The sequence below is a fragment of the Trypanosoma melophagium genome (assembly GCF_022059095.1).
Source record: "Trypanosoma melophagium isolate St. Kilda chromosome Unknown ctg38segment1, whole genome shotgun sequence".
NCBI classification, from domain to species: domain Eukaryota; phylum Euglenozoa; class Kinetoplastea; order Trypanosomatida; family Trypanosomatidae; genus Trypanosoma; species Trypanosoma melophagium.
The window spans coordinates 18796-32192 of record NW_027125176.1 but is presented as its reverse complement, the minus strand read 5'-3'; the positions used below and the strand labels follow the sequence as shown (position 1 = coordinate 32192).

The following is a 13397-nucleotide window of genomic DNA, read 5'->3' as shown; positions in this document are numbered from 1 at the left end:
AGAAGGAAAAGGAATGAAACATCTTAACCGTTATGTTTTTATTAATTTCCAAAATAATATCAACAGTATCCTTTTCTCTTTTCTTTCCTTTACTATAAAAATAATGTTGCGTCAATAAATAATAATTAATAGAGACAAACAAACGAACTTACAGATATATACATATATATATATATATATATATATATGTATACAGATATATAGATTACCTCTCTTCAATGACTAGACTAGTGGAGGCAATAAAAAGAAACGTACAGTGCCATCATCACTTCCTGTCGCAATAAGAGAACTATTATTATTATTATTATTATTCTCTTGTACGGCGAGATCGAGAATCATACGACGATGTCCCATCAATTCCACACGTGGTGCCTGTTGTGTGGCCCGTCCATCCCACACCCGCACTTCCCCATCACTGCAGCCCGCTAACATCACATGTCCACGCATCCATCGTGCGGGAATCACACTTTCCCCAACGTGAATCACCACACGAACTGTTAAATCGATTACACCCCACACCACCACTTTACAATCACAGGAAGCAGAGAGAAGTAATCGCGGTGTGGTATCACGATCGGTGACGCGTAGACTTTCAATGGCTTGTGTGTGTGTTTCCTGCAATGTGGCCACGGCGCGACCACTGCGAAGGGCAATGACATGCATGGATCCATCCTCACATCCCACCACACAGCGATCATCCACATCATCTTCCTCCTCCATCATTTCCTGCGTATTATTATTATTATTATTATTATTATTATTATTATTATGACTTGTGCAGCCTAAACAACAGAGTGTCGTGACAGGTGCACGATCTGGACTAAGTCCCTTTGCCACTCGTGTTTCTGCTTCACCGGTGCGTGGGGCAAACACAATCACATCACCATCGCCGCCGCCTGTTATGATGCGTTTATAACGACGTGCCCACACCGCACAATTCACAGGCCCGCAGTGTCCACTGAAATACACCGCGAGTGTTCCACTTAATGCATTCCACATGGCTGCTTGTCCATCTGCTGCGGTGGCGACGAGGACACGACTGGTGGGATGCCAGAGGAGCGAAAGGACTTCACTGCTAAAACCACACAATTCTTTTTCTTTTTTGTGTTGTTGTTGTTGTTTTTCTTCTTTTTTTGCATTTTGTTTATTTTCATTTTCTTCTTGTTTCAACCATGTTGTGGTGGACCAGATAGAAATAACACCATCGACACCACCGCAGGCGAGCATCGTACCATCTGGTGAAAAGGCAACGGCCGCAACGGTGTCGGTATGACATCCACGCAGTGCCGCCACCACACGTACACTGCCTCCTGATACGTCTGTATTATTATTATTATTATTATTATTATTATTATTATTATTATTATTATTATTATTATAGCTAACGCGAAGGATGTGGACGGACTCACTTTCACCACCAGCGGCAAAAAGATATCCATCACGCGGGTGAACCGCAACGGAATGCACTGGCTGAGCGTCTGGTGTATGGAAGACACAAATCGCATCATCACGCTCGGGTTCACGATCCGGCATATCATTTAAATCCTCACCAGCCATTTCTTCTTCATCTTCCACTTCTTCTTCTTCTCCACTTTCATTTTCATTCTTTTCTTCGTTTTCCTTCACTTCACTTTCTTTAAGGCGGACACCTGCAGCAGTACGTTTCTTTTGTGTAGTGCCATTACCCGTTCCCGTGGTCTCTTCTTCATTCTCATTATCGTAGTCATCATCATCATTATCATCGATCTCTGGGAGGCAACTCTCATCTATAATCTCATTATTGGGATCGTCAAGATCAACATAGGCCGCCTGCGGGTCATCATCCATATCCAACTCTTGTTGTTGTTGTTGTTGTTGTTGCGTCATAGCATGTGGATTCATCACACGTTTCATTTCTTTTGTTTCTTCTTATTTTTATTCCTTTCCTCTTACTTTCTTTATTTACTTTATTTCCGTGTGATTTTTCCAGACTATCAGCTCCTTCTGAAAAAAGGAAAAGAGAAAAAAAGAAAGAAACAGGGAGAGAGATAGAGATAGAGTATCTATATTATTCATTCCCAATAAAGGAATAAACAGTAGTCACCATTATATATAACAATAACAAGGATAAAAAAGCATATATATTTTAGATACACATCACATACACGTTTCCTTTCTTTTCCTTCTTATACTTTCCCCCACATTGTGTCGTTCTCAAGGCAGTTGTACCAAAAAAAAAAAAGAACAACCGAAAAAACCATAAGTATCGAATCCTCGCTTTAGTCCTACATTTTTTATATTATTATTTCCCCCCACATCAGGAGCATAGTTGAAGAGGGAGAGAGGCCTTTCGGATACACTTCAAATAATAATAATAATAATAACTGCACGACAACACTAAACAAAGAAACCCACAAAAAACGAAAAACAATAAAGAAAGGGAAAAAAGGGAATATTCAAATAAACCTAATGCTATTCTGTTTTTCAAATCCCCCACACCTTTTCCCTAGTTACAATATCGGCTCAAAGATGATCGTCTCCCTGCTCTTCCTCCAACCACTTATTTCAAGCCATCTGCCCTATAATAGTAATAGTAATAATAATAATAATAATAATAATAATAATAATAATAATAATAATAATAATAATAATAATAATAATAATAATAATAATAATAATAATAATAATAATAATAATAGTGTTAGAGTCCGATGATATGAATAGAGGGTGTGGGGAAATAAACTAGAGGTATTTTTATTTTCATTATTACTGTCAAACATGACAATTCCAATAAACCAAAGAAGAGGATAACAATAAGAAAAAAAAGATATAGTGTATAATAATAATAATAATAATAATAATAATAATCATCATCATACCTTACGTGCGGCAATTGCTGCAGCCACTGACTGAAGGTGATCCCGTATAGTTACATTGTAGATTTTAGCCGCTCGCTTCACCGTCAACGTCGTTCTTCGCTCTCTCATCAAGTACGTTGTAATAGAGACTGCCAGGTTTCGTACTTCCTGATTCTGATGATTCAAACATGGAATAAGAAACTTTGTCCATAACGCCTTATCGTGCTCTCGCGTTGCTGATCCATCACACGTGATAAGTTCCTCCAATAACATCAATCGTGCTATTTGCACACGTGGGGAAATCGTTGTACTGCTACCAGATCGCCACAGTAACCGTTCCTTATCAATAGGATCTGCCAATACGGCGAGAAGTATATTGGCATTAGGTACTTTATCGGTATTTACATACATGACAAGTGTTCTGCGAGACTCATCTCGAATACGCGGATGGGCATCTGCCGCACAACATAATAATCGTGGTAATAAATTCACCACAGGTGCGAGTACGGATATGAGACAGTTATAATCATCTGCCAATACCATGCGTATAAACACACAGGCTGCAGCCACCACACTGGGAATTGTATCCTGCAATCCATAACTATTCATATCAAAGTAACGCAACACTGCCTGTTCTATTGCAGCAGGCGTAGCTGAATAGAATTGCGTCATTTTATCCAGTATAACATCAATTGCCTTTTCACGTAATATAAAGCGTTGACTGAAGAGACATGCCGTCGTAAAGTGTCCAACCGCGGCAACGAGGTCCATAGCCTCACGTGAGTTTTTCACATCATCGCCAAGTACGGATGGCCATTCCATCTCTCCTGATAATGACATAATCATATCTGCCACAGGATGTTCCCATTGGGGTAATAGCGATTCTGGATTCTCCATAGGATCTTCCTCCGAGACTCTGATTTCTGCCTTTACTGTGGCTACCTCATCTGCATCATCATAACCGTTATTATTATTATCATGACGTCTTGCTTCATTTGCTACAGTGTCGAGAACTGTGGCTTCCAGAGGGGCTTGCACTTCCTGAGTGTTGGGGGCATTATTATAAACACTGATATTACTTTTTTCTTCTTCAATATCCACACCTTGTGTTGTTCTTGTTGTTTTTGTTGCTGGTGTTTTGAATTCACCAATGACTTCATTATTGGGATCATCCAGACGCTGAAACCCCCGGTGCGTCATTTCAACCTGTTTTTCCCATTCTTCTTCCTCTGGAAGTGCCTTGCGGTTTGGTTCATAATTTACCACCGCTTTTGGTTGCCTTTCCTGATCCATGATGTTCAAAAAGAAAAATAAGATTCTTTTTTTTTTTGTTTTAAATGAGATTTTACCCCTGTCCTTTTTTCCGATATATATATGGAGAGAGAGAGAAAGAATGGTAGAAAACAAGAAATAGATTTTACAAAGAATATGGAATAAACAAGTGATAATAACAGCACTAATAGTAATAATAAGAGTAACAACAAGATACCTCTATTAGTTAACTACACTTACACAAGTAGACAAATATACATATATATATATATATAAACACAGGTACAGGCACACACGTTGAGACTTTATTTTACTTCATGAGATCTCAAAGGACAACTACGCTTCAGACCCACCACTTCTGGGTACTCCATCATGTTCACCCTTCTCCACTGCTTAGCAAATATTTCAGGGGAAGAGTCTCTGAAGCGTATCTCACACGGAAAAACAAAGTAACAAACAAACGAAAGAAGAAGAATGCAAAAAAAAAAAAAAAAGAGCGCAAAGAAACAGCAAAAAGGAAAAATAAAGCACTCTTTCACTCTCTCACACACACTTTCTCTAAACACAGGCAACAACAATAATAATAATAATAATAATAAAGGGAAAAGAAAAAAAAGAAGAGATACAAAATAAAAATTCAATCATTTCCTTCGCTCTCCCTTTCCCTACTCACTCATCCACACAAACATATACACAGAGAAAGAGAGAAAGAGAGAGAACGGAGTCGTAAACCGACTTCATCACCAAGAAGAAGAAATGGCCAGTTATTTTTTTTTTTGAATTGTTATTTATTTCCTTTTTTTTCCTTTTCTTTCCCTTCCTTCTTCTTCGCTCTCTCGCTCTCTCATAAGATATATTTCACGTTATCGTCCACTGATATGTCTATCTCCGGTAGAAGACGCCACTCTTGGAGGTGCCGCAGCCGCAGATGTGGAAGAAGACGAAGATCGAAGTGGTGGCATTTTTGCCCCTGTTGCCGTTGTTGCTATTTTCTGCAGTTCTTCTCTTATTGCTATGTTATCAATCCTCGCCGCCCGCTTTACTGTTAATGCCGCATTTCGTTCTTTTAACAGAAACGTCGTTAGAGATATGGCGAGATCGCGCACTTCCTGATTCTGATGATTCAATGATGGGATCAGGAGTTTGGTCCACACCGCCTCTTCATAACCGCGAAGTCCTGTACGTCCAATGGTGATAAGTTCCTCCAATAACATCAATCGTGCTATTTGCACACGTGGAGTGCTATTACTACTATTAGCCGATAAACGTCGTCGTCGTTCCTTATCAATAGGATCTGCCAATACGGCGAGAAGTAACGTCGCATTTGTAATACCGGGGGTCTTTACACACAGAGTGAGAGTTCTGCGAGACTCATCTCGAATACGCGGATGGGCATCTGCCGCACAACATAATAATCGTGGTAATAAATTCACCACAGGTGCGAGTACGGATATGAGACAGTTATAATCATCTGCCAATACCATACGTATAAACACACAGGCTGCAGCCACCACACTGGGAATTGTATCCTGCAATCCATAACTATTCATATCAAAGTAACGCAACACTGCCTGTTCTATTGCAGCAGGCGTAGCTGAATAGAATTGCGTCATTTTATCCAGTATAACATCAATTGCCTTTTCACGTAATATAAAGCGTTTACTGAAGAGACATGCCGTCGTAAAGTGTCCAACCGCGGCAACGAGGTCCATAGCCTCACGTGAGTTTTTCACATCATCGCCAAGTACGGATGGCCATTCCATCTCTCCTGATAATGACATAATCATATCTGCCACAGGATGTTCCCATTGGGGTATTTCGGATGCACTTAATATGGTGGTCTCATTTAACAATGAATTTCCTCCCCCTCCTCTTTCCCTTACTTCTGATGAGGAATTGGATGATTTTCGGACTTTTGGTGTTGGTTCTGTATCTACTTCATCAATCTCGTTTGAGAGATCACGTACAAGCTGCGTCATACGTTGCACGTATTTAGACACCAGTGGTATTGCCATATCGTTATTATCACTCTCACTCCCTTTTTTTACACCATTCTTTTTTTTATTTTTAATCTTTTCAAGCCCAATATCACTTTTATTTCCATCGTGATCACCATTACTATAACCACTATGACTACTACTACTACTAATTCTAGGACGATGAGGAGGATGAGAACGACGAACACCACCATTATTATTATTATTATTATTATTATTATTATTATTATTATTATTATTATTATTAGTAGTAGTAGTAGTAGTAGTAGTGGTAGTAGTAGCAGTACCCACACCATTAGATCTACCATTTTTAGCAACTTCCTTCCCCTTATTCCTATTCTTATTACCGATATTGTGTTGGGCTATATCTTCAGGAAGTGGATCTTCATCGATACACTTATCTGGATAAAACTGGCTTTGAATTCGAGGAAGTTTAGCGTCTTGGTAGACTTTTTCTATCATGGCATCCATAGCGAGTTTTGCCTGCCTTGCCGCACCAAAGTCTTCATCGATAATTGCCTGTACCTTATCATGCTCTAACTGATAAATACGTTTGGAGTATCGATTCATAAGATTCATACGATCACGACACTCCTTTGCCGCTTCAAAATCTTCAATCGCTACGGCATGAGTTTTCAACGCCAGAAGCTCCTCCGAGCGACGAAGAAAGAAATCCTCAAACTCTAATATACGCACTGATCGAAATGGTGGAATATCACTAGCATGAGGAATTAAATCCCGTACAGGTGTGAATGGGAGTGAGGGGGGAGACATAGAAGAAGAAGAAGAAGTCTGCGGTTGTGTATATGAGGGCTGCGAAGATAGTGTTTCTTGTGATGTTTGTGGTGGACTTCTCACCGGTGTTCGTACGCCTTCCATTAATTTAAGAGAACTGAAATCTCCTTTCACTAACGTCGGATCTGCGTGATGTTTGACTCGTGTGAGTATGCGTCCAGTGAGTTCTATGGAATATACACCAACCTGATGAAATCGATTCTTTACATTACGATGGGGTGCATGAAAGAGAAGTTTCACAAAGTACGCTTCTGCCTTCAAGTGAATGGTCTTTCGTTCCTTCGCTCGGTAATGGGAGCGTTTATTATTGTTAAAGTTTACCGATCCAAGTTTCATAAATCGTACACTTCGAAACGAAGGCGGATCAGCTTCCATCTCTGGTCCACTTAATGCAAAGAGTCGTACTTCTACACTAGATGCTATTTTATACTCATGACTGAGAATACGCAATTGTGTTAATTCTACTCTACCAGGAAGACGTAAAACGATCACTTGTGGCATCTTTGCATTACATGCACTTTGCCATCCTTTACGTGGACGTGATTGAGAAGTTTCTGAATTCCCACTATTATTATTATTATTATTATTATTATTATTATTATTATTATTATTATTATTATTATTATTATTATTATTATTATTATTATTATTATTATTATTATTATTATTATTATTATTATGACCAGCACCACTATTATTCGTATCAATAATAGTAACAACTGGACCAGCAGCAGCGGCACCAGAGGAAGAATTGGAAGAAGAGACTTGTGAATTTAAATGACCGAACCCTAATTCCGTTATGGGAAACTCCTCATCCTCACTGGTAGCATACACAACATCATATGGGATGAGTTGCGCCATTCACTATTACTATAACTATTATTTATTTATTATTAATTATTACACACACTTCCCACTAGGGAAATGGAAAGAACAAATCAAATATATAAATAAATGAAAGAGGCAAGAGGAGTTCCTTTTCAAGAATCATACAGACTATGAATAAAAAAAAAAAAGAAAAAAAAAAGAAAACGAAAGAAAAAGAATCCTCCAGGCAATAAATAATCATAATCACAATAATAACAACAACAAACAAAAAAAAAAAGAAAAACACACAAACAATATCATTCTTCTTTCTTTCCTTCCTCTTTTATTATTATTATTATTATTATTATTATTATTATTATTATTATTATTATTATTCTCCTCCCTGCACAAGTGGTGTATCTGGAAGTGTCGTAATATCCACCGTATAATGAGACTGCATACACCGCAGAAACGCCGGATTCAACGGCCCTTTTCTCTCGTCATACCACGCCGTTGGTGTTTGATACTTTTCCTGCAATTCCGCTCGTTTTGCCTGCATTGCGGCTTCTGCTTTTTTTTCTAATTCCATTCGTCGCAATAACACCATTTCCGCTACTCGTGTGGCTCCTGTTGTTGTTGTGAGTGGATATTTCTCCACTTGTACACCAATGCGTTCGGCTTCCCGTTCAAATGCCCCACGTCCACTGTGGTGCAATCCGTTATTGTTATTATGACTTTGCGTGCCACGCCGTGCGTTAAGACTATTACGAGTTTGATGTCTTTCCATTTCATAGTACCAACGCATAGTGGCACGGGCGGTGAGGTAGCGATTGGTTTTATAATCATTTACGTGATCCTCATCCCATAAGCCGGTGCCTTTTTTATATTTCATGGTGAATCCACCACACACGGCGGTGGTTCGTCGCATGTGTGTGTGTGTTTGTTTACTGAAAATAAAATATATTTACTATTCTGTATTATATATATATATTATTGTGTGTGTGGAGAGACAGAGAAGAGAAGAGAAGAGAAAAGGAAGAGAAAAGTGTGGGAATAAGGGTGTGTTAGTTGATGTTGAAGGGAGAGGGTTGTTATTTTTATTTTCTTTGCGTTATAACTATCGATTCCCTCAGAATTAACAAAAAGAAAAAAAAGAGAATATATGTACTCCATGTCTCTCTCTCTCTCTCATATATATATATATATATATATATATATATTAGTGTAGCAGAAGAGCAAATCAAAAAATGAAAACACAGCAACAAATAAAAAGGAACAAAAACAATGACAATATCAACTTTTAAAAGTAGATGTAATCGCCATATATGTACATATATATATATATATATATATCCCCGACTTGCGCTGAAATACAAATAAAAAACAACACCAACTTAAAACCAAAAAGCAAACTATATATATATATATATAGAGAGAGAGAGAGAGAGAGAGAGAGAAAGAGAAAGAGAGAGAAGGAGAATGATTTCCCAATACAAATATCCCTTTTCTCTTCTCCATATCTCTCCTAACTCTCTCCCTCTCCCATTTCATCCATTATATATATATATATATATATATATAATGTTAAACTTCATTAAACTTCGCCGCTCCAGATACATTCAAAGGCAACATATATCTCCTTCTCGCTGGTGGTATCGGCGGATAATCACTATGTAAGGAAGAGAGATGACGATTCGTTTCCCACCATCGTCTATATTGTCGCAGTAATGCCCCACGTAGGGCTAACTCTTGCACAAGTGTATCCAATGCATCATTTGGTTGAACTTTACCAACATCCGTCTCTACATCATTATTACTAGTATTAATATTCATATTAGTAGTAATAGTAGTAGTGGTAGTAATATTACTAGTTGTGTAGAGAAATCGAGAACGTACACGATATAATTCCCTCTGCATTGCTTTAATCTTTTCTTTTGGAATCTTCTGCAGGGTTTCAATCATGCGACCCGCTATCACAATATCCTCTGGTAGAAATACGGCAAACTTGCGGTAATCTATAATACTCTCAAACGGCATAATACACAAATCACATATGATGACAGGAATACAACCCGCCAGTACGGCAGAAGTTGGTCGTCGTGATGAAAGTGCATCGCCTGCGGCATGACCGCAGAAAACAGAACGTCGCATTTGTTCTGGATATGACTGTGGTACACCCAATCGTGCGGCAGTAACTCCAGTAGAGGCAAAGGACTCATATACACAGATATTCGAATATGAATATAAATAAGAATTATTATTATTATTATTATTATTATTATTATTATGATTATGATGATTATTTTGTTTTTCTTGTTCTATTTGTTCACAATTACGTCGAATCCAACGTCTAATTCCACCAATTGTGTGTGTTCCTGCAAAGTAAAAGAATATAGAACGCGGCTTATTTAGATCCGGCACTTCTCGTAATATAGGTGCCATATCTGGATAAGGTACAATGACATGAAGTATATTATTAAGGAAATTTGGCTTTAACGCGAGTGAAAAGTCTTGATAATCATTTCGTCCCATAATTTCTAACAATTCATACGATATAAGTTTTATATTTGGAACACGACGCTGTATATATCGCCAGAATCCCTGCGCACTACGGTGATGTAACGCCCAACGCCACCAAAAGATATAATGATCATGTTGATTATACATATTTACATATCGATCATACCTTTTACGAATATAACGTACAACTTCCATCATATAATGACTCACATGTGCACAGTGATAGACATGGGGAATAATGGGAATAATAAATACATCCGCCTCTGCTGGATTTGTGGTGTGGGCGGGATGTGAGCGAATGTGTCGAATCATCCAAACATCTGCCGTGAAAAGAGAAAGCGCATGTCGCCAGTCTAACATGGTGTAATTTGTTTTTGGTATTCGACGATTACAGAAACTTATGGGCCACGTTTCCTGCAATAAACGCAGTGCCCCTTCACCATATTGTTCAGGTACATCGTAAACATGAAAGCGAAAAGGTGGGTCGAGTAAACTGCTCGCTAAGAGACTGGTTCTTTTATTATTATTATTATTATTATTATTATTACTAGTAGTAGTAGTAGTAATAGGAGTATCATAATGACTAATGTTGTTTGGATTACGAATAGAATGATTAGGAGTACCACTTTCAAAATCCACACGTTGTCCCATATTATCGAAAAGTATTAGAGATATAAGCACAATACCCATTGCCATCCCTGAAGAGAATATAAATAAATAGACTAGATAATTTCGTCGTGTGGTTGCCATTTCTTTTTTTTATTTTTCTATTATTATGATTTTGTCTCTATACGGCGTTCTGCCTAATAGTGATGGATATATATATAAGGAATAATGAAGTAGAAAGAGAAGAAATGAAATATACTCGGTTATGTAAAAATTATAGTGATAAGAATAAACCAATATATATATATAGTAAAAGAGAGAAACCATACACAGATGAATTAATTATTTATAGTACAAAAATTGCATGAATGCCATCATATCATGATCATTGCTTTTTTTTTAAAAAGAGAATATTCAAAAATCCAACATTATTGCATTTCCACTGATCAAATCATCACTCTTCTTCTTCTTCTTATTATTATTATTATTATTATTATTATTATTATTATTATTATTATTGCTATTATTATTTATTCTTCTTCCACCATACAAAGCATAAGTGTAAGGACTACACCTGTAAGAAAAGGCACAATAGCCCGGGCTCCTCGCAGTTCCTCCTGCAATAACAGCATTAAACCCGCAAATAGAAAGAATCCACTTCCCATCGCTTGTGTTCCCACCATCCATGCAGATCCCCCATGATGATGACTGCGTGTATATGCATTATTATTATTATTATTATTATTATTATTATTATTATTATTATTATTATTATTATTATTATTATTATTATTATTATTATTATTATTCATATCATTTCGTATAACTAATGCAGAAATCATCGTCGCAATAGGAGCTGATGATAACCACAACACTAATGTCCCACGACGGAGAAGTCTTAATAAGAAGAAACATCCCTCTATCTTTTCTGTACTTCCCACAACTTCTATATTATTATTATTATTATTATTATTATTATTATTATGACTATTAGTGAGGGGTAATAGTTCCCCTTCTGTATCTAATTCCCTACATAATTCCTTTGCAAGTGCCACACCCACCACCACACCATCAAAGAGTCGATGAATAATTAACGGAATAGCCGCTTGCATTAACGCTGAATGAGATTTTTCTACGCCTAATAAAGCTCCCTCTGCTGTGGCGTGAATACACATAAGTAATACAACTAAAAAAGAAGATGTTGAAGTTGATCGTCGTTGTTTATCATTTCCTGCACAGCACCCACGTGTATGCATATGACTATTATGACTATGACTATGATTATGATTATAATTATGGCCGTGATAACTTCCACGTTCCATTACAGCAGGGATAAGTATACCCAACAACATCGCCGCACTAATCGCAAATGGTGAGAGTCCACTATTATTATTATTATTATTATTATTATTATTATTATTATTATTATTATTATTATTATTATTAATACTATTGGTATTATTAATACTATTAGTATTAGTATTAGTATTAGTGGATAGAGATTGTTGTATGGCACTGGGAAGAAAGTGAACGAGGGCGATTGTTATTAACATGCCTGCAGAGAAACAATTCGCCACGGAGAGATGTCGCATCGTATTATTATTATTATTTAAATACATACGTGATCGACGAGAAGAAGACGAAGAAGAAGATGAAGAAGTATTTGTATTTGTTGTTGACGTTGTTGGAATAATAGTAGTAGCAATAATATCTTCACGTGATCGTCGTAAACAACATAATGGGGTGAATACACCCACTACACTGGATAGCGTTAGCGCCAGAGAGGCTAGCAGTTTAAGTACGATATCATTCATGTGGTGGAAAAATAAATAGAACGGATGTGGGTTTTTGTTTCTCACTAAATAATAATAATTAATAATAATAGTAATAATACTAATACTAAATAAGGAGAGGAAAAGAAAAGAAGAAAAGGTAAGGAGAGTTGTATATATATTCACATGATGAACATACTACTAAACAATCACTTTCTTTATTTCTATCGTAGTTATACACATATAGAAAAACAACAACCTTAGAGATGAATGCATGTACCTATAGTTGGGTACGTAATAAATACATGGAATATGATTGTTTTTTTTTCTTTTCTACTTTATTTTTCTTCGGTTGTTTTTCCAATATTTTTTTTTGTTCTTTTTCTTTTTTGTTCGTGGGGGTAATGTGTATAGAATCCCGTACCACGTTTTTTTTTTCTTTTCTTGTACAAAATGGTGTACGGAAATAGAGAGAGGGATAGGAAAACAAAAAGAATCAATCTAACCACAGTAACCACACTTCCATATCCATATCCATAATTAATAATAAAAATACAGACGGATATATGTACATATATAACATAAAAATGGACATTGAGATCAGTTTCTCGTCTTCTCTTTGCCTCTTTTAATAAGAGAAGAATAAGAAAATATTTGTGCGCAGTAATAATATACTGGCTTTAACACTCTACATTTCGTGTAGAAAAAAAAAAAGGAAAAAAAAAACGATATATAAATAGATAGAGAAACACACCACAAAATATTTCTCTCTTCAACGTTTTGTTTTCCGT

General features: G+C 36.8%; 6 protein-coding genes across 6 annotated transcripts; all 6 read right to left on the bottom strand.

Moving 5' to 3' along the window:
- Positions 1–222: 222 nt before the first annotated feature.
- LSM04_002887 (WD40 repeat) lies at positions 223–1893 on the bottom strand (the record flags this gene model as incomplete). The annotated part of the gene is made up of 1 exon (XM_067338213.1): positions 223–1893. One exon carries the CDS (start codon positions 1891–1893, stop codon positions 223–225), a length of 1671 nt encoding a protein of 556 aa, XP_067188193.1.
- Positions 1894–2852: 959 nt separating this feature from the next.
- On the bottom strand, positions 2853–4130 carry LSM04_006264 (uncharacterized protein; the record flags this gene model as incomplete). The annotated part of the gene is made up of 1 exon (XM_067338212.1): positions 2853–4130. One exon carries the CDS (start codon positions 4128–4130, stop codon positions 2853–2855), a length of 1278 nt encoding a protein of 425 aa, XP_067188220.1.
- An 842-nt stretch (positions 4131–4972) lies between these two features.
- LSM04_002295 (uncharacterized protein) lies at positions 4973–7762 on the bottom strand (the record flags this gene model as incomplete). Its single annotated transcript, XM_067338211.1, has 1 exon — positions 4973–7762. One exon carries the CDS (start codon positions 7760–7762, stop codon positions 4973–4975), a length of 2790 nt encoding a protein of 929 aa, XP_067188182.1.
- Positions 7763–8099: 337 nt separating this feature from the next.
- LSM04_004191 (uncharacterized protein) lies at positions 8100–8636 on the bottom strand (the record flags this gene model as incomplete). The annotated part of the gene is made up of 1 exon (XM_067338210.1): positions 8100–8636. The coding sequence occupies one exon, from the start codon at positions 8634–8636 to the stop codon at positions 8100–8102; it is 537 nt and encodes a 178-aa protein (XP_067188207.1).
- Positions 8637–9292: 656 nt separating this feature from the next.
- Positions 9293–10924, bottom strand: LSM04_008377 (Exostosin; the record flags this gene model as incomplete). Its single annotated transcript, XM_067338209.1, has 1 exon — positions 9293–10924. The coding sequence occupies one exon, from the start codon at positions 10922–10924 to the stop codon at positions 9293–9295; it is 1632 nt and encodes a 543-aa protein (XP_067188255.1).
- Positions 10925–11364: 440 nt separating this feature from the next.
- On the bottom strand, positions 11365–12648 carry LSM04_002809 (Zinc/iron permease; the record flags this gene model as incomplete). The annotated part of the gene is made up of 1 exon (XM_067338208.1): positions 11365–12648. The coding sequence occupies one exon, from the start codon at positions 12646–12648 to the stop codon at positions 11365–11367; it is 1284 nt and encodes a 427-aa protein (XP_067188188.1).
- Between the last annotated feature and the right edge of the window lie 749 nt (positions 12649–13397).